General features: G+C 43.0%; 1 protein-coding gene across 4 annotated transcripts in view; it reads left to right on the top strand.

The window, feature by feature from the left end:
- Positions 1-21,515, top strand: part of LOC143021810 (uncharacterized) — a 432,121-nt gene that overhangs the window by 387,906 nt on the left and 22,700 nt on the right. For all 4 annotated transcript variants that reach the window (XM_076179548.1, XM_076179549.1, XM_076179547.1 and 1 more), the window contains 7 exons: positions 12,875-13,879; positions 14,144-14,499; positions 15,032-15,140; positions 16,981-17,126; positions 17,239-17,380; positions 18,777-19,022; positions 21,083-21,313. In XM_076179548.1, coding sequence (XP_076035663.1) covers positions 12,875-13,879; positions 14,144-14,499; positions 15,032-15,140; positions 16,981-17,126; positions 17,239-17,380; positions 18,777-19,022; positions 21,083-21,313 — 2,235 coding nt within the window. The remainder of the gene's footprint in view (positions 1-12,874; positions 13,880-14,143; positions 14,500-15,031; positions 15,141-16,980; positions 17,127-17,238; positions 17,381-18,776; positions 19,023-21,082; positions 21,314-21,515) is intronic.

Genomic DNA, 21,515 nt, shown 5'->3' with positions numbered 1-21,515 from the left:
CACACACACACACACACACACACACACACACACACACACACACACACACACACACACACACATTTTCCACTTCCTAATTTCGTACTGAAGAAGTCCTCGCCTAACAAAATAATTTCATATATTTATTATTTTTCGTGAGAGCACTTGATTAAACAATTGCTCTTGATAGGGGGAGGTTTTCATTAACTAAATTTTTAAGTAATTAAATGTCAGAATTTAGGCTCGCTTTTTATTCTATTTATCTATAATAAGTATTTATTTGTTTTTAGGTACCTATCAATGTGTAAAAACTATTCATTTTTATATCATTGGAAGTTAATAAATATAGAAACGAGTTTACTTGCCAGTCTCTTTAAGATATACATATTCCATTAGGAATAAGAAAAAAAAAAAAAGAAATGCCCCTGCCCCTACTTTAAACTGTCCAGGTTGTCTCGCTGTGAACTCTGCAGCGTTATAATCTTCTTGGTCATTTCCCTTGCTGTGGTCGGGCTGGTTTGTGTCCCAGAAACGCCAAAGGTGATTACAAGTGTCGGGGGGGAGGGGGGAGGGGGGATAATGGCCTCTCGGGTCTCAGAAATCACGCTGCAGACGGAGTGTCCTCCACGGGGAAGGCAAACTAGGGACGTTCTCTCTATCTCTCTCTCTCTCTCTCTCTCTCTCTCTCTCTCTCTCTCTCTCTCTCTCTCTCTCCCTCCCTCCCTCCCTCCCTCCCCCCCCAAGGCACCAACTTTCTACAACAAATTATTTTGAGTGACGCGCAGGCGCGCACCCACACATTCACATGCACGCACGCGCACGCACACAGACGGATATACACGGTTGCGCGCGCGCGCGTGCACACACACACACACACACACACACACACACACACACACACACACACACACACACACACACACACACACACACACACACACACACACACACACACACACAACACAGTGCACATGCATCTCAGGTTCCCTTAGACTACAGGTCTTACCAGGATTCTTTCAAGGACAGCACTCCATAAAGCAGTGCTACCCTGCAACAATAGTAAGCCCCTCCCGCGGGTGAAAGCACAGATAGCTCAACAACATCTCTGACGCACAGCCAACAAAGGTACCAAATGATAACAAGGACTCCACGTAGTCTAGGTACTGAGCGTCTTGCCATGGGTATATCGTGTGTACAGTTACATGAGCTTGTGTATTGACTTTGCATTTGAAGAGGAACGTTTTGTGTGTATATGGGTACTGTAAGCGCGCGCAAAATGGCTTTTACTGTCGGTGCAACTCTTTGTCTTGGGGGCGTGTTGGATCACTCCAAAGGAATGTCGCTGTGTACAATGAGATGCTAAAGTTCGACGACAGTCTTGTGTTACTTTAATGTGCTTATAGATGACGCCCTCATCGAACCTTTTTAGGCTATACGAATCTCTCAGATAATTAGTATAGTATTGAAGAAGAATATAGAATGAACTCGCAAGTTTTCTGCATCCAGAGTAATAAAATTGTGTTGACGAAAAAAAGGAAAAGGTAAATAAATTGATATGATTTAACGTCACAAGCTCCCCCTATCGGGAGGCTAGGACGGTGCCCCTCACAGATGCCTTTGTAGCGTGGAATGTAATGAACCATAATGCCCTTGGTTCAACTTCACCGGTGGCAGGGTTCGAACCGCCATCCCCTCGACCTTCGCCGCAAGTAACGACGCCTTAACCCGCTCAGCCAACGACCTTCCAAATAAGTTGATAAATAGACAAATAATTAAATAAATTAATATCGTTTAGGAGAGAGGGTGTGATGAGTTTTGCGATGGCCCATACATCAGTACGAGTAGATGGGCCTAGTGTAGGCCTTATGGTCTCTTGCAGTTTTCTTCGTTCTTATGTTCTTATGAAGGTTGGTGCTCCACATTCTTGAATTGGAGTTACGCGAATTAACTCCCCCAGCAGGAGTATCGTGATGATAACGACTCCATGGCAATAATTACGAGTGTTTTATTGTGTCCCGTTTGAAGAATAATTTCGTCCACCACCTTCCTCCTACTTTTCCTCCTCCTCCTTCAACTTTTTCCCTCCTTACCCATCTTCCCTTTTCCTCTCTCTTCTTCTCCCTCTTTCTCGTATTTTCCTCCTCTTCATCTTGCTCTTCTTCCTCTATCCCCTCCTCTTCCTCTTCCTCTTTATCCTGCTCTTCTTCCTCCTCTTCTCCCCCTTCCTCCTCCATACCCTCCTCTTCTCATTCTTCTTCCTCCTCTTCTCCCTTCTCGTCCTCCTCTTCTCCCACCTCTTTCCTCCTCCTTACCCCCCTCTCCCTCCTCCTCCTCTTCTCCTTCCTCTTCTCTGTCATCTCTCTCCTCTTCTGTCACCTCTTCTATCTCCTCTTCTTCCTCCCCTTCTTCCTCCCAATGTTCCTCCTCTTCCTCCGCTCGTGTTCTTCCTCCAGTCCTCCTTTTCCTCTTCTCCTGCTCTCTTTTACCTCCTCCTCTTCTTCTTCCTCTTCATGTTCTTTATCCTTCTCTTCTTCCTCCTCTTTTCCTTTCTCTTACCTCCTCCTTCCTCTTCCTAATTACCCTTTTCCTCACTTTCCTCCTTTTTTTTCTCCTCATTTTCTTTCTCCCTCCTCTTTCTCCTACTTCCTTCCTCTCCCTCTTACTCCTCTCTCTTTTTCTTCTTCCTCTTCTTCACTTGTCTACTTTAAACCTGCTTGTGTCCTGACACTCTTTTCCAACATGACAGCCTCCCATGACCCCCCCCAACACACACACACACACACACACACACTGCTCGGTGGCGGATTGGTAAATCACTGGCCTCACAAGCCAGAGAACCGGGGTTCGATTCCCCGGTCGGGCGGAGATAAGTTGGGTTTGTCTCCTTTCACGTGTAGCCCCTGTTCACCTAGCAGCGAGTAGGTACGGGACGTTAGTCAAGGAGTTGTGACCTTGCTGTCCCGGTGTGTGGTGTGTGAGTGGTCTCAGACCTACCCAGAGATCGGCTAATAAGGAGCTCTGAGCTCACTGCCGTAGGGTGGTGTCTGGCTGTCTCGACAGAGACTGCAGCAGATCCGAGGTGAATACACACACACACCTACCTACCTACCTACCCACCTGCCACCTATCTACCTACCTGCCTATCTACCTACCTACCTACCTACCTACCTATTTACCTACCTACCTCCCGGCCCCACCTTCCTCCGCGGATCCTACTAGAACCTGGCTACGTCAGCAAACTATTATTCTACTGGAAGTCTAATCAGCGATACGAGGTGCCCACCGCGCCGTGATGTAGTACAGCACCTCAGGACCTTAAGCGGGCTAGGTAAACATCTGGAGATAACTTTAGTTTGGCCACGACCCAACTTGTGATAGACGGGTCCCGTGGACGGTTGAGGAGAGATAAGTTGACTTGGGGCGTAGGAAGATTGACCCTGGATGGATGGATGAGCTGTACTGTTCCTTCGTATGGACCAACTTAAGCCTCAATCGGTGGACCGCCGTGAGATGAATAGAATATCGTGGGGTTAAAATAATCGTAACACTTCAACGAATAAGGTTTCCCCAAGCCGAGTGATGACGTTTGGCTTTAGTCAAGAATACACACACACACACACACATTATATATATACAGTATATATATATATATATATATATTTATATATATATATATATATATATATAGATTATATAGATGTATATTTCAATATATATATACATATGCGGAAAACCCACCAAGGAAAAAGATAAACAGATGACTTAGCGCTTTCGTCTATTCAGACATCCTCATGGTACCCTGAGGATGTCTGAATAGACGAAAGCGCTTGATCATCAGTCTATCTTTTTCCTTGGTGGTTTTTCCGCATATTTAGAATCACGAGTTTGTGATTTCTCATGCTATATATACATACACACACACACACACATATATATATATATATATATATATATATATATATATATATATATATATATATATGCGTAAATAACCACTAGGAAAAAGTAAACTAACGAAGCAGAGCGCTTTCGTGTAATTACATCTTCAGTGCAGATACAAAGAAGGAATTATAAGATGAAGAAACAAGGTACAGAATATATGACATAGTGAAGAGGGCATTCGGAGAGGTAGTGGAAGAAGTACACGTGACGGACGTATGGGCCGTCCTGGTAGCCAACAAGTATGGGACGTTTGGGCCGTCCTGGTAACCAACAAGTATGGGACAACTGCTCATGATTTATATTACAATTCAAACAATTTTGAAATTTCATGAGAAATAAAACTATCTAATTTGTACAAACCTTGATGAAGATTAACATTTATCCCCTTACTAGATTTGATCAAACTGCATTCAATTAAATTTCTTTCTGTTATGTTGTTGTTGTATGTGATGACTTTAGCGTTATCCCAGTCAACTGGGTGGTTAAAATGGTTCATGTGGTTGAATATACCGCTAGATTGGTTTCCCTCTCTAACGTATTTCTTACCTCTCCGAATGCCCTCTTCACTATGTCATATATTCTGTACCTTGTTTCTTCATCTTATAATTCCTTCTTTGTATCTGCACTGAAGATGTAATTACACGAAAGCGCTCTGCTTCGTTAGTTTACTTTTTCCTAGTGGTTATTTACGCATTTGTGAACACACGCTCCTAGTGTTTTTATTGCATATATATATATATATATATATATATATATAATTTTGTTGTCATCGTCACAGTCCTCACCGTTAATCATCAATGTCAGTCATCGTCATCATCGTTGTCACCGCCACCATAATCATAACTACCCCAGTCACTTTTATAATCATCATTACGAGTATAAGCATTGTCGTCACCACCATCACCATCATGGGAACCACCATCATTGTCATCATTTTCATCACCGTCATCGTCATCGTCATCTGTCACCATTATCACCGTTAGCGGTATGGGAACTGTGATGTTTGCAGCACCCCCTTTGCGCCAAGTCGTCTCAGACCTTTCTAGCAAGACCTTCGCCCACTTCGCGAAGACTGCGGACCTTCATCGAACGGCACAGAAAGGGAAACTGGTCCTTCCACTCTCTGATTCGATTTACATTAATTGTGTGTCTGGCAACAGATGAATGGATGGCATCATGGCATCAGATACTGTTTTGGCAGGAGCGAAAGTTATTTTGAGTTTGTTACCAAGACTGGCTGGCGATCTTCCGGCTACTCGCGTTTTGAATTTCCAAATATGGAGGAACTGCCTATGAGCATTGTTCCCAGTCTCTATCAGGTCAACGTATTTTCCCTAGAATGGCGTTCAGGCTTCCTGTAATTAACACGAAGACTTTATTGCGTTGTTCGTTTTTCGCATGATGATGTACACGTGGGATGGTTGGAGGAGCACACGCTAGGAGGCGCTTAACTGCAACCGAAGCAGTTCTGGGATAACCAACGCAAGTGAACAACCTCAAATTTTTCTTTAGTAAAAGTACAACCGCGTGCAATCTCTTTAATTATACTGGTCATACATGCAAATATAAAGAAAACGGTGTCTCCCCCGTTTTCTTTGGAGCTGATTTAGACGTGGCAACGCTGCTGGTTTTGCCGGCCACATCCTATGGGTCACCAGATAATGGAAGAAGTATAATCTGCCTCGCCTTGTTCAGGTCAGTGACCAGACTGTGGGCGTCTGCCTCCGTCTCGTCTGCCCGGGCTGACAGAAGTGGCTAGCGGGCTGGACCTCCGTTATGTCTCTTGGGAAGGGAGAGTAACCTCAGTACCCACAACAACTCTCCGCACGCGCAGACTTTGAAGTGATGACGATCTTGCATGTTGTCAAGACGCATGGTAACGAACGTCAGAGGGTGAACGTGCGTGTTTACACATACGCACGAACTGTTGGCAGAACACGGGCACGGTAACTGATGCGCAATGTATGGCACCTGGATGGCCCGGGGGGGCGCACGTTCGCCAGTACACGTTGCACACGCATGACTGATCAGCGTATGATTGATCAGCACATGCGGCATGGTAGAAGAAATTCCCTAGTCAGTCGTACGACTGCCGTACCTAGTTATGGACCAAAAGGTCTCCTGTCGGCATGCTCCTCCTTTGTAATCCTTTGGTAATCTTGACACGGCAATAAGAGCAAGCCGCAGCCTGCCAGGGAATTGTGATGCCCGCCAAAACTAGGTGTCCTCGTGGAAAAAGAGTCTTGACTCCCTTCAGACGAGATGAACGTTGCTACGACAAAAAAAAGTACCATGCTTTGAAGGTAGCCTCCATTCAGGTTTTTTTTTTTTTTTTTTTTTTTTTTGAACGAGATGGATAGACTGCAGTAAACTTGTCGGGAGCAGTTCACGGTCGAAATTGAAATCGGTGAGACAATTCACCAACGGTGTTGTTAGGTGAAATATTCTAATTCAACCTTAATGAGGAATTTTATTTCAAATTGTCTCTGTACTCTCAGTACGAAATCGAACGTGTATATGATTAGTATGGAAAGAAAATTTTCTTATAAAAATTGCTTCAATGAAGACTGTAGGTTATTGTGAAATGTTCCAGTGTTTGACAATCGGATTTGAGTGGGTCTGACGTAAGTGGTAACCTTTGTGTCAAGGTGGACGTCCTAGGCAAAGAACCGAAAGAACCCCCCCCACCCCCACCCCCACCCCCACCCTAACCTGCCACCGTAAGAAATACCTTGCAGTACCTTCCTGTGCTTCATAAATGCTTCATTTGAGCATTTCGAACCTTGCGAACCGTAGACTTCCGTTGACGAAGCGTTCGAACTGGGAGCAAAATTCGTTGGAATTGTTGAAGGCTATCAGACAAGATTATGTTTCCAGTTGTCGATCGTTTAGATCTGGCGAGCAGTTTCCCAAGGAAAGTGCCTCGCGTCTGCATAGGCGACGATTTGTCGGTAATACTTTCAGAAGTTTCATTTCATGGACCTGAAAATGGAATTTGCTGAAAAAAATGGGTTGACCATTCCACCCAAGGCCGTAGATAAGATGTCGTGTGAATTTTATGCCCACTGTCTTTTTTTTTCTTCTTCTTCCGTTCATGTTTCTTCTATCTTCCTCGTTTTTCCTAGTCTCCATGTTCACAGTATCTATTTCTTTTTTCTTTCAATTCCTCTCCCTCCCTCTCTTTCCCCCTCTGTTTTTTTTTTCTCTTCCTTCGCCATCCTCCCCCCTCCGTCCTCCTTGTTCTTAATGTTTTTCTTCGTCCGCCCTCCTTTCCTCCTCTCTTTTCCTCCACCTCTCCCTACCCCTCTCCCTCCATCCCTCCCTCCCTCTCTCCCTCTCCCTCTCTCCCTCCCTTCCTCCCTCCCTCCCCCTCTTCCCTTCCCTCCTTCCCCCTCTCCTCTCTCTCCTCTCTCCTCTCTCCTCTCTCTCTCTCTCTCTCTCTCTCTCTCTCTCTCTCTCTCTCTCTCTCTCTCTCTCTCTCTCTCTCTCTCTCTCTCTCTCTCTCTCTCTCTCTCTCTCTCTCTCTCTCTCTCTCTCTCTCTCTCTCTCTCTCTCCGTCTCGTCTCAGCTCTCTTTGGAAGCTGTTAAGTAGGGTGAGTACGGTTGTAGGAGTGGGGGAGGGAAGGTTTGGTCCTGGCCGGTCAGCATTTCAGGTTCTTCGTCAGCAGATTCTTCGTCAGCGTGGTCATGGTCAGTTCCGGGTCACACAGCTCGAGGTCCTTCCACAGTTGGGAGAGTCCTCCTCCTCTTCTTCCTCCTCCTCCTCCTCTTATTCTTCTCCACCTCCATATCTCCTTTAACCTTTAGTCTTTAGTATATTTGTCACTTTTTATTTATTTTTTTATCTTTTTTTTTCTAGTTTTTCTTTCTCCCATGGTTTCTTTCTCGGTCTTTCTCCTTTCTTCATTGCTTTGTCATGCTTGTTTTCTCTCTCCTCTCTCTCTCTCTCTCTCTCTCTCTCTCTCTCTCTCTCTCTCTCTCTCTCTCTCTCTCTCTCTCTCTCTCTCTCTCTCTCTCTCTCTCTCTCTCTCTCTCTCTCTCTCTCTCTCTCTCTCTCTCTCTCACACACACACACACACACACACACACACACACACACACAACACACACACACACACACACACACACACACACACACACACACACACACACACACACACACACACACACACACACACACACACATACACACACACAGTCCTTACATTCGCAGATTCGACAGATCGGTTTTCAAACGACCTTGTTACTCTGTCAATTTTGGTTGACCTCGCATGACCCCCCCCCCCCCCCCCTGACTGTTAGTTGACCTCGTCTAAGTGCCCACGGAGATCCCTCGTTACTCGGAGTTGAGCAGCGTTTTAGCTCGTGCGCACGCATGTGTTCGATATGTGTGCATTCAGTATGTATATGGGATCACAAGAAGAATCGTCACCCCAGACGTCGACAGGGTGACAATTCTTCATGTGGGCCTTCGTCCTGGGTTTACGATTCTTCGGTTGTACAAGTTGATGACAATAAACATAACCCTTATTCAGCCTAACCTAACCTAACTTAACCCAACCTAACCTTTATTCCAGTGTTGATATTCGGCGTAATGTGGTGAAAATTCGTCAGGTGGGATCTCACGGGGTGACTATTCTTCATGTGGGCGTTCTGGGGTGACAATTCTTCATGTGACTGTGTATGTCCATGTATCGTACATCACGTATCCAGCGTATACGTGTGAGGCTGTGGGCATGCACCATGTATGTTTATATTATGATTAACACTTAATCTGCATATCTTAATGTTTGTGTGTGTGTGTGTGTGTGTGTGTGTGCGTTTATGTATGTAACTCGAACCGGGTACACTAGAATGTAGAACGTATTCTTCATAAAATTTAGTTTTCTTTTATATATATTCGGGTCGGTGTTTACATTATATTCTGTAAGTTTGTGACAAAATTTATTTATCCCTGTATGCCAAGACTAAGAGTGTCTTAATTTCTCTGCGTGTGTGGGGAGACGTTGTCTTAGAAATCTCTAAAAGTTTACGATGAAAATATAACGGTTTTGCCCTACTGTTTCAAATGACCATCCAATACCTGAATCTTATCAATGCATTATGAACTTTATCTCTTCACTTTGAATATGTCCCTGCACTCTTGTGACAACATGAAAAATTCCATGAAAAGTTGAAAAAAAAGAAAAACATTATTAGTGAAACTATGTTTTATTGGAAATGACACAAAGGGCTCAGGATGTGGGTGGGGAGACTTGGTTCCAACGGAAACATTGTTGGGTTAATGCAGTGTTTCCCAATCTTTTTTTGGCTGCGACCCTAAATCCACTCTTAGCCTGGAGTCGCGACCCTAATTGTAATAATAAATTCAACCATTTCATGTTATATTTCTACGTACTTGCATAATGTTTATAAACTTTCGTTTTTATATTTTTGTAAGACCCTCTGGCGACCCTCAAAAACACCCTCGCGACCCTAGTTTGGGTCGCGACCCTGGGGTTGGGAACCACTGGGTTTATGGATCTTGATTCCTTCTCAAATGAACGGTGGGATATCAGAGATTCACTCCAAAGGTTGAAACTTCGATTGTGCACAAAAACTTGTCGAATGAGGCCATCGACTTTCGTCTGAAATAATTGCACGGACTCTATAAATGTCTAAAGTTGAGCAAGTTTTCTGTACGATTGATCATAGATCAACAACAACTGTTGAGGAGAGCCAGTCTTCCAGTGGGATGTAGACTGTAACGATTGATAAACGATGCGAGATGAAAATCGAGTTCCCCCGTGTTGCCCTGAAGACAAACGACAAAGAAAACGGTACCAAGAAACGCGTATGAACAAATCAAAGATCAAGAACATAAGTTTCAACTGTTTTATTAATTGAATAAATTGATTAACTTGTTTATTTGTTTGTATGTTATACAAGGTGACCTGGTAGTAGACTTGAGGGTCAACGAACGATAAATGCATCCTGTGGCGAGTTCTGAGAAAATGATAGAGCTCTGTAGCAACGATATGACTTGGGGGAGGGTTTCTCGACAGAGGGCTCGTTTACTGCTACGATAACGACGACGACGACGACGACGACGACGACGCGGTCGCCCTTTTCCTCATTGCGTCGTGTGAGGTCGACACTGTCGCGAATCTGGCTTGGAATTAAAAATGCAGATTTAGCCACCGATTTAATTTCGTTCCCAAGTTTAGAACATTAAACATGCTCGTTTTCCATATGCATATTTGGTGATTAAAATGAAGTGAATAGTTTCGTATGACCAAAGTCTTTGGAAGTTGTTTGGGAAGATTGAACGACCGAATGTTTTATTTTAGTTTTCATATTTCCGAGAGTTAAGATCTTATTCATACGTATGCATGTGTATATGCGCATTTGTGCATGTGTATGTGGACGCATGGTGATGCGATTAGACCACAGTGAGTTTTAGTTTTAATTTATTTCTTGCTGATGTGTTGATTTGACTCGATCGTAACCCCTGGACAACTTTGCTGTGCTGTGCAGTGTTGTGGTGTGGTATGATGTGATGTGCTGAAGCTGAGTTTTGCTGTGTGTTTTTCCCTCTACTCATGTTTTTAAATCTATTTCAAGGCTTTTGTGTGAGGCACTATTCGCTTCATGTTGTGATTTTTTTCTGAAATCTTAAGCATGTTAGTGAATTAACCCTTCGAGAAGTGAAGGATTTTCCCAGCTGAATAAACATTTCTGTTAGTAATCAGAGTGAATCTGAATGTTTCATCACTCTTGCTAATTTCAGGAAGCAACGCCCGCCCCCCACTACCCCCAAATGAATAAAGTCGTCTTACGATGGCCTGAACAGCTTCCTCAAGCCAGACGACATTTGTCGACAGTTAAGCCTTTGTGTTGGGTTCTTGTTAGAAGTGTAACGTGTGCGCTCATTAGTTTATGCGTTAGAAACCTGTTAGAATTTTCGTGCATTTGGGAGTTATTCTTTTCTACAGTAGGTGTCAGATACAGCTTTTTACCCTCAGATTAAAAAAAAGAACAAAGATTACTGTCAATAAAGTTAATCAGATAAAAAATTCATATTTTAGGTTTATATTAGATTATTTGAAATGTAAGTTTTGCGTGGGCATTCACATTATAAAGAGTTCAATTTTTAATATTTACATTAGATTTTCAAGTTTATATTAAATTATTTTGAATACAAATTCAACTGGTTTTAAATGACGTTCATATATCATAAGTTGGATTTGATATTTTTAATTTGAACTTCTGATTTAATTTTCAATGTGAGGGTGAAAAAAAAGGTTTGCCATTCGTATTCCTGAGAGACGAAATCTTCAGACCTCAAACTCGTTTGGTGTTGTGATGTTTCCCAAGTTGGACGAGACCTCGTGTTAGGCAGGATGCGGTCAACAGAATCTGCCATCATCGAGACTAGCCTTACAATTCGCCACGATGATGTTCTCATTACTGAATAAGATCATCTGGCGTAAGGCTCAAGTCTAGAGTGCACCATTGCTCAAGGGTTACATGAAGGAAGGCCCGTGTACCTTATTAAAGGTACATCTCGAGACCACGATGTATTGTTTAAAAATACGCTCTGTCGATAGACATAAACTGTGCTCCCAAGTCTATGAATTTGCCGCTAACCAATCCATATTTTGAACATTTGTCAATCTTCATCCCCAAGCCCATTGACGAAATAGTATAAAAATTAAAAAGAAAAAAGAAGTCATAACTGGTTGCAGATTGGGGATTTACAAAAACCAAGGATTCCTTCGGACTTGTCAATGCAGTCACACCCATCAGGGTCTCCGTGTGTACGTGACCTCACACATTCAAGCTTTGCAACCTTTGCCCTAAGTACCTCTCTGTTCAAGTGGCGGGACACGAGTCTGTCCCATTTTGTGATCACTGTCGTCAGGCTGGCTCTGTTGCAAGACACAACAGTCGTCGTGATGACTTGTAATTTTTATAACTGGAAAGCCCGATTTTCTGTACTAGAAAACACTGTAGATTTAGTTTATAGGTTGTTTTTCAGTCTACATATTTCACATTTTGGTTACTATGAGTTTGGTTTTGATAATCTTGAGTAGTTAGGCGACGTTTGCTATTGATGGGTAACAACTTCTTAACCCATTCAACTCCGATGACAAGATGTCTTGTCATTTGGTCAAATAAAACAAAAAATAATAAAACACCAAAATGTTTGATCAAACACCAGAAAAATATGACGTCAGTCCTCGCTTCGCTGCGAGCGAAGCGAGGATTGACGTCATATTTTTCTGGTGTTTGATAAATTTTTTTGGTGTTTTATGATTTTTTGTTTTATTTGACCAAATGACAAGACATCTTGTCATCGGAGTTGAATGGGTTAAGGGCCGTTTCGTTTTGGAAAACATGTTCTAGGAAGTTTCGTCTAGCGCTTCTAGGTCCACCAGCTTCAGTTCTTGGTAATAAGATAAGATGTATGGTCCCCCCTCCCCCCCCCCTCTCTCTCTCTCTCTCTCTCTCTCTCTCTCTCTCTCTCTCTCTCTCTCTCTCTCTCTCTCTCTCTCTCTCTCTCTCTCTCTCTCTCTCTCTCAATCTTTCATCAACACAAAAGCATACTTTGTTGAGTTCTACTCAGGATAACACCAGGCGATTTAACTTCGCAAGTTGGGGGGTGGGGGAAGGGGGAGGGGGGAAGTGACTGTTACGAAGTGAGATTTGATAGGCTGAGACTCCCTTCACCCCGGAGAGTCATCGTCCCTCGGGTGAAGAAAATCGTCGGTCGCATCTCGGAACACAATTCGAGAAAACACGTCACCTTCTTGAAGGGGTCACGCGAACTGAATCGGGGGTTTTGTATGCAGAAGGTGATGGACCTCCTCCACCCTATCCCTCGACCATGTCCAACGTAAGTAACGTGTGTTGCCAAGCCTACCCTTGCGTGCTGCCAGTAGTGTAGTCTTTTTGTGTGTTCCTGTTCCAGATGGCGGCCGTGGGAATGCTCGGGGCCGGAGGCGGCGTGGGCGTGGCTGACGACGGCGGGACGCCCATCCCCTTCATCGACGACAGCGGCTCCTCCTGCGCTTCCTCCATGATGGACGACGACCGGGACAGTGAGGACGCCGCCTCCCTCAGCCACCTCCTTGAGGACGCCGCCTCCAGAGAGTTCAGCATCAACGGTCTCCACGAGGACCTGGCCTCCTTGTCCTGCGGCTACGCCAGCCTCGACGCCCACAGTCTGGATGGTCGCAGCGAGGAGGGAGGCATCAAGGAAGGGCGGGACAGGAAGGAGTGTTGGAAAGGGGGAGGGAACACGGGGAGTAGTGGAAGGGACAGTGGGAAGAGTGGGAGTGGGAGTTGTGACAGTCACAAAAGGAGTTCGTGCGAAGTGGAGTACCTCGACATCCCCGAAGCCAAGTCTTCGGGAGGTTCCTGCCGGTCGTCCATCATCTCCCAGAGGTCGTCGCCGCGGTCCAGACGGACCTCCAAGTCGAGTATCAAGTCCACGGACGCCCTCGATGACGACCTCATAGACAATCCCGACCTGCCGCCGCCCTCGCTCCCGCCAGCTTTGCCCCCCTGCGAGACGTGCACAGAGCGCCAGTCGAGCACGTGTTCCTCCGTCACAACCTCCACCTCGGCCATCTCTTGCGCCACTTGTGGCGGCGAGACGGACGTGAGACCCGAAACTGAGGCCCAGGAGGAAGAAGAAGAGGAGGAGGAGGTGGTGGAGGGCAAGGAACGGCCCTCGTCGTCCCCTCAGTCCCCAAATCCTGAAGAAGTCACGAACCCCGTGGACAAAGACCCCGTCGGTCATGAGGACGTTCCTGACGGAGGAAAACTCAAGACCTCAGAAGACGGTCTCCCCGAAGAGGAACTCAAGAACAATGCGGACCCTAGTGTCGGTAAGGACGGCGATAATCACTCCACAGAGCTCGGCGACCCCTGCGGGCGTGTGACTCCGAACCACTACGACACGGTCGAAAAGGTACGTTGTTTTGGGCTGATATTTGAAGCAGGTGGCCCCTGTGTTTGCATGGGCTTTATGTCTAGCAACTACTAATAACTGCCGTAGTGGTATGTGTGATACCAAGTAGGCGTTTTTCTTTTTAACCTAGATTTTTTATTGAAGTAGCTTTTTTGAGTTAATTTTGATGACCTTAGTTTTTGGAAGGTGGTCATCTTGAAGCTTCTAACATAATGGCAGAAACCTCATCCCTTTCACGATACAAGTATCCTTATCCTTCTGCAGGAGGTCTGGAGCCCCGGAGCAGAGCCTCCTGTACCCCTGGGGGCGTCGACGCCCGCCCCCTCCGCCTCCTCCACCGTCACCACCTCCAGTGGCGGTGGGGGCGAAGGCGAGGGTGAGGGGGCCGACAACAGCTGCGGAGGCGGGAGCCTTGGACCCAGCAGCAGCAGCAGCTCCAGCCTGAAGGAGGGCAAGTACGCTGCGCCCCACCACTACATCTCCTCCATGCGCGTGGCTTCCATGCGTGGCGCAGCTGACATGGGCGGCGCCTTGGTGGCGCGGGTCGCCTCTTTCCTGCGCGGTCAGTACAAAGTGATGGTGACGCACTCGCTGGCCCTGCCCTGGTGCCAGGGGTACAGGTGAGTTGGTGCTATGGCATCACGCCTTCGACATTGGTAGGGTGCTTAATTACCTGAAGCAGCATAATTCTTCAGTGTTGAAAGAAAGTTCATCAGACTTAATTTAGCATAATGTGTTATGAATATTATTTGTAACTGTATCATATTATGCCATAAATGTTATTTGAATCATTGTTTACAAATTCCTCTCTGCTGTTAGTTTAGGTGATGTCATGAATTTGGCACATTGTAGTATCATAATAGCTTTTAGGTTAAAAGGTACGACATTAAATACCAAGACTTATTTTGTATTGATACACATATTATTTGGGGATTTCCATGAGTGATTAAAGTCATCTGGTAGCAAAGAATGAAGTAGACAAGCCAGGTCAATTGCTGCAGTTGTTTTTCATCACATTAATGTATAGTCGAACAGGATAGAGTGTCCATTGAGACACACGCCAGTACAGCATGAGAATTTGTGCCATGCTCTGATGTCATGACCTGGGATTGTACTCAACATGTCATACTAGCTAGTGCTTGTTGCATACAGGATGATGGTGAGCGACTTTGAAACGACCTTGGTGCACGTACCCTTGGCGTCACACTTGAAGGCTCCCCCGGGATTCATCCCCATTTCAGCCATACTACAGCCCTATCAGGTCAGTTGTTTCTCTTTTATTTTATTTTTAAACACCTTTTTTCCCACTGGGCCACCATATGTGAGCTGAGTAGGCTGAAAAAGCTTGTGAAGAGAATGTATGTTGTGATGTATTGTTGGCTTGTTAACTGTCATTATGTGAAAATTATTATTTTTTCATGGAAGGTAAGATAAGCTATGATCATGTTTGTGATACAATTAACTATATAAAATTTTGTTAGTGTGTCTTAATTACACACTACTAATTAAACATTATGTTTACTAAGAGGAAAATACTTACATAAATACACATTTGAAATAATGCAGAGTTCTATAAAAGTAAACAAAGTGACCAATAACATTGTCACAATGGCCACCATTCAGACCATTGTAATCATAGTGCAGTTCCTGCATATCAAGTATGTTGATGCAACCCAAAGGGATTTCTCTTTGTCTACAATGTTACTGCATGAGGGGATGGAGAGGAGGGTGCTGAGTCTTGCTACATTGCTTCTGACCCAGGGCATTGGGCGAGATGCAGGTATGACCCATCATCCATGAGGAGCCAAGATGAGAGAGAGGGAGGGAGGGGTGGTGAATGAGGATGAAATGGGTGGGAGTGGAATTATGCCTCTTGATTTTGGCTACCTCCCTTGTTTGTACCAGAGGTAGCCAAAATCAAGATGCATAAACCCACTCCCACTCATTTCATTCCCACCCATTCCACTCCCATCCACCACCCTTTGTAATCCATGTAGCAATGGAAAACGGGTTAATTGTCTCAGAAAATTCTTCGTGGGCCTCATGGGAGAAGAAGGGCCTCTTTTCAGCACCTGTATCAGGGCTTGTGCTTGGAAGTGGTTGAGTAAGAACAGGGTTGCCATTCTTCAAGGATCAAAGAACCCTTTCAGGAAGAATGCTTACATGGTGTAGAGTCTAGGTTGATATTTACAGGTCTGATGCTTTTTGAGTGTGGTCTTGTGATCAATGGGTTCACAGAATTCTTTATTATGATAGGATATTTATTATTTAACCCTATCCCTTGTTTGTTTATTCTTTTGATAAACTGTCAGAGGGAAAATAGATACTAGATAGAATGTTGGAGAGTGAAAAAAGACCATAAACAAGATGGAATTATATAGCACAAAATCATTTTGAGGGGATATATCTGCTAATTTCATTCAGTAGTGAGGATGGTCCCAGACTGAAGGGATAATGTGAAATAAATATGAAATAAATGTAACCCCCCTTTCCATTTTCTCATAGTAAAGAAAGAAAAACTACTTTTACTTAATTTTGTTATTTTCATATTGTATATCATGGCCAATAGTGCTACTATCCATGGGGGTGATTATCTGAAGAGATTGAGTCTTAGAGGTTAAAGTTAAAAGTTGTTGGGTTTCAGTTCTGATATCAGTCTTCTCAAAGACTCTCCTCAGAACGTCAGCTGAGGCAAGCTTCAACCCCCTACCGTGGCGCCTAGCCATGGCTTAAGCTCACTGGCCCGGGTGGGGGCTTAATCTGCTTACCTCATGAATACGAGGCCAGCACACTACCACTGTACTAGCCAATTATATTTACTTTCTTTTTCTCTTCTTTCTGTATTAGGTGCTCTTCAGATGTGTTTCTCTTTGTTGGAATGCTTGGGAAGAAGACATAACCATCACTTTGTATTTCACCCTTCTTTGGGGGTGGGAGGGAATAAATAAAATAAATAAATTTAGCAAAAGAAAAAATTAAGCTTAATCAGGGTATATGGCATTAAAATTCACAAGGATAGTACTTTGCCTTCACCCAGTATACATTAATATTTGTTTAAATGTATTTGCATAAATGTATATATTTTGTTGTTTACTTACTAGGTTTCTTTTAACGAGTCGACAATGGAGGATCACCCTAAACGTGTGTTGATAGAAGGAGACCCTGGATATGGCAGATCTACATTAGCTCTGAAATTAGCCTATGACTGGGCCATGGATCCAGCAGGATCTTACCTGTCCAATTATAGGTATGTGTACATCACCCTTTGTGAATGCAGTATTATGTAAATTAAAAAAAAATAAGAGTGTGATTTGAACAAGCTTGTGAAAGTAGTTCACATTGAACTTTGTCATTTTCAGCCTTGTGTTTGTGATAACTTTGCGAGACTTTCGTGGTGGTTCCTTGTACTCACATTTGTGCAAGGAAGTACTTCCTCGACACATCCTAAGCAAAGAAGCAATGAATACCTTGTGGAATCATCTAAAGAAGATTGAAGAAAAGGTGAAGATATAAAATTGAGTTTTCTAACAATATTTTTAATGAAAGCTTAATGTATGTTCATACAAGAATTCAGACTGACGTGTATTTACCTAGTTGTATAGGTAAATACATGTCAGTCTGAATTCTGTGTCTATATATGTGTATATGTATGTGTGTGTGTATATGTATATGTATATGTATATGTATATGTATATGTGTATGTATATGTGTATGTGTATGTGTATGTGTATGTATATATATATAAATATATATATATATAAATATATATATATAATATATATATATATATATATATATAATATACATGTATACATGTATGTGTATACATGTATGTATGTATGTATTGAGATGAAGGACAGAAAGAGAGATCCCCCCCAATGAAAGAAATAATTGTGACACAGATAGAAATAAGGGACCAAATAATAAACCTTGATGTCAGAAAATTACATAGTCCAGATGAAATTGCAAATTGGATACTAAAAGAATGTATATTGTATCCAGGGATAGAAACACTGATTTCAGCAATGAAATCAGTAACTTTCTCCACCTCTATCCCTACCCTCCCCTCCTAATTTCCTTTGCCATTTTCTTTCCTTATCTGCCCTCCCTTCTCCTTTCTCTGTGGAGTCTTGACTACATACATTTTATGCAGTTAATGTTTTAAGGATTCAGAGTGCAGCATCGGCTGCCATATGTACGATTCATGATGCTACTCTCATTATAAAATATAGCCACTGCTGTATTACTCATTCTGTTTTACTCTGAGTAATAATAATAAACAGAAAATGTGGTCAAACCAGTTCACAGAATCTGGGGTAACTCATGTATTACAGAACTGTAAAAAATATATATAATCAAGATCCCGATGCCGGCATCCTTGTGTACCTACTTGTGCCTCATGACGCTCATGTAGGCGTCATTGTACAGAAGTGGTTAATTCATTGCCCCTAGAAAAAGAACGCTGATCACTTTCAACTTGCCATCCTTTCTACTACCCTCTTTAAATCTCGCTACCACCTCCATGACTCCACCTCTCAGGTGTTGTATTGATTTCAAGTATAGAAGTGCTGGTTATAGTAATGAAATACAATTCCTTCTCTCTCCAACCCTTCCCCTTCCCTCCTTTCCCATCCTCATATACTTCTTTATCTACTCCTCCTCCCTCCTTTCCACCATATCTCTTCTCTTGTTCTTGCATTTTTTTAATTATGTTCTTCCCTTTGCTTTTTTATATCTCCTGTTTTCTTCTATGCTGTTTGGTTATTTTGTTGTATTGTTCACTTGAGACATTATTTTCATATGATTATATTTTTTTCCTTCCCAGTGTGCAATTGTAAACACACCCTTTGCATGAACCTACAGAGATTAATGTATATTTTTTGCATACACAATACAGGTGGTGTTTTTATTAGTTGGTTATGATGAACTCAATGATGAAGAAGCAGGAGACATCAAAGAATTAATTGATGGTGTATTGCTGCCCAATGCAACGGTTGTCATCACATCAAGACCAGGGTGCACGAAACCCTTGCCCCAGAATCTCCACCGCCGTCTGCTCATCACTGGTCTCAAACATGAACAAACACTCAAGCTCATTTCTTCCTGCTTTACTTCATTGAACAAGCCAGATAATGCCCAGGAGGTAAGAGGCTTTGAAGAAAGCATACTTTTATTTATTTATCTATTTATTTTTTCGTAGTATTTTTATTGTACATATACCAAAGGCTTTTTCCCCCTTACAAGGCATAAAATCCATTCCCACCCATTTCATCCTCACATACTCCTCTCCCATCCACCCCCCTCCTTCCCTCTTATCTTGGCTCCTCCTGGATGACAGGTCAACCCTGCATCTCGCCCACTGCCCTGGGTCAGAAGCAGTGTTGCAAGACACAGCACATCCACAGCAAGGCTGCTTCATTTAATGGGCGACCCCTCCTGTCTGTCCCCACACCTCTTTTACAATCACAATATGTGCATTATAAAATGTAAAGTTACATCTGTAGTACTCATTCTCTTTCACTCTGAATGTTGATAATCACAGAAAATGTGATCAAGCCTGTTCACAGAATATTGTGGTCATTTGGCTATAATTACAAAATAGATATAATCAGGACACCCACATGGGCATCCTCGTATATCCACTCGCGCCTTATGACACCAACATTGGCATCATTGTATTCTAGGGTTTAATGATAATTGTTGACACGAGTTCCACTGACTGTGAACCTGCATCCCTACAGTAGCTGGCAATAGTTCTAGGGGTTCTTCCATAGATTTCTCATTTAGAAACTGTGGATTATTCATATTGTATCAGTGTGAGGCAGTTTTTATGTCATGAACTCATAATATTAGGAAGGGAGCAGTTGCTTATTGCCTGTTAACTTAAATTATGTGAAAAGGTGGAAAAAATACAATGAAAATTAATACATTGATCTTGGACCCAGTCCAGACATTGAATGTTAGTCCCAGGTGGTGGTGAGGGTGTTGACAAGTTTTAAACATCGGCTGCAGGGAGATGATTCTTATTAGTGTCCATCTTACAAGACAATCACTTGATACTCATCATTGATCCCTCATGACTTGTTAAGATGTACAAGGTCTTTTGAGTTGTTTGATGATTTTATGGGGGCCTTCACTGACAAAATGCTTTGATTCAACCACCTCCCTTACAAGCAGGTATGGGGCTTTTGGTGTGTATATATGTGTATATTATTGGAAAAAAGCCTTTGGTATATGTATGTGTATGTATGTATGTATGTATATTATTGACAGTAGTGTGTTTTTTGTATCAGACAGAAGTGCATTTATGTTTTGAGTACAAGATGTACTGTGGGATTCTGTTGACTATTGTGATGTGGAGGGTGTCAGGAATGTGAGTGAGGGAGGGAAGGAGTAGCAATATTAGTGACGAGACAAGGAAATGTATAATGGAGCAGAGGGAAGTGTCTTCAAGGACAGTGTGGGTGAAGGTGAAATTGGGATAGGAGATATGGGTTTTAGTGAGTGCATACTATCCTGGTATTGAGAAGAGTGGAAGGGAGGGAGGCCTTTTAAATTGAAATAGATAAGTGTATGGAGTTTTAGGAGATTTTTATATGTAGTGGGGTTGGGGGATCTCTGCTATTATGAGTGGATGATGTGAACACAGTTGAGAAAAGAGATAAGCATGTGAGAAATGATGGTGGAAGGGAGGGTGGTTGAAGGGGGACTAATGAATTTTGTAGTGGTACCCAAAAAGATATGAAGACTTCTTGACATTACTGTTTTCAGGGAGAAAACAGGAGAATGTCAGATCATTAATAAGGGAAATTGAAATGTGAAAGGCAGAGCGAACTTGAGGGTAAGACTGCAAATGGGATGGGTGGATGGGGTGAAAGGGGCCTTAGGTACAAGGGGAAAGTCTGTCAAGTAGGGAAGGGAGTGGGTAAGAGATAGGTGAGAATGGAGAGTTGTTGTGAATGGGAAATTGACACAGCCCAAAGGGATTTCTTATCTGCTTTGGAAATCCTGGAGTGGCTCCACCCACTCCCCTTGTAAAGGGGATAGGGGCTTTGTTATACATGTACACTTTTTTTCCAGACCTCTTGCTTTTAAATTTAACAGCCATAGATAAAATTTTGTGTATATAATTCAACATTATTCTAAGTCTGATACTTTTATGTTTCTCTTGTTTGCTTATTACACATTGCTATCTGCTTTCAGGTTATCTCACTGATTAGTGCCAATCCACATAAATATGGTGACTTGGTGACTTGTCCTATTATGTGTCTTGCCCTTGGGGTCCTCTATGAAGACCTTGGTGGTAAACTGCCTTCTCGTCTCACTGATGTCTTCATGTCCCTCATCAAACATATGATTCGAAAAAATCTAATAAAGAGAGGAGAGCCTATGTGCTATGATGTCCTGCCAGATAAATACAATAGACTTTTACAGGTACAGTTTATGGATATGACAGGGATTCTGAAGTCCTTCAAATTTAGTTTCATATAATTATGGTGATATGTGTTAACAAATGTATCTAGATCAGGACTTAGAATTTATTTAAGGCATGAAACCAATTCCAATACTTTCTTAAGAACATATGCAATATTCTTATTAAAATAGGGCAGCAGTGTATTAGGTTATTGTTTTAGGT

Source organism: Oratosquilla oratoria, chromosome 43 (assembly GCF_046742065.1).
Source record: "Oratosquilla oratoria isolate Oo_2021 chromosome 43, ASM4674206v1, whole genome shotgun sequence".
Classification (NCBI taxonomy): Eukaryota; Metazoa; Arthropoda; class Malacostraca; order Stomatopoda; family Squillidae; genus Oratosquilla; species Oratosquilla oratoria.
Note: the sequence above shows the minus strand (reverse complement) of the source record. Positions and strands in the feature narration are given on the sequence as shown.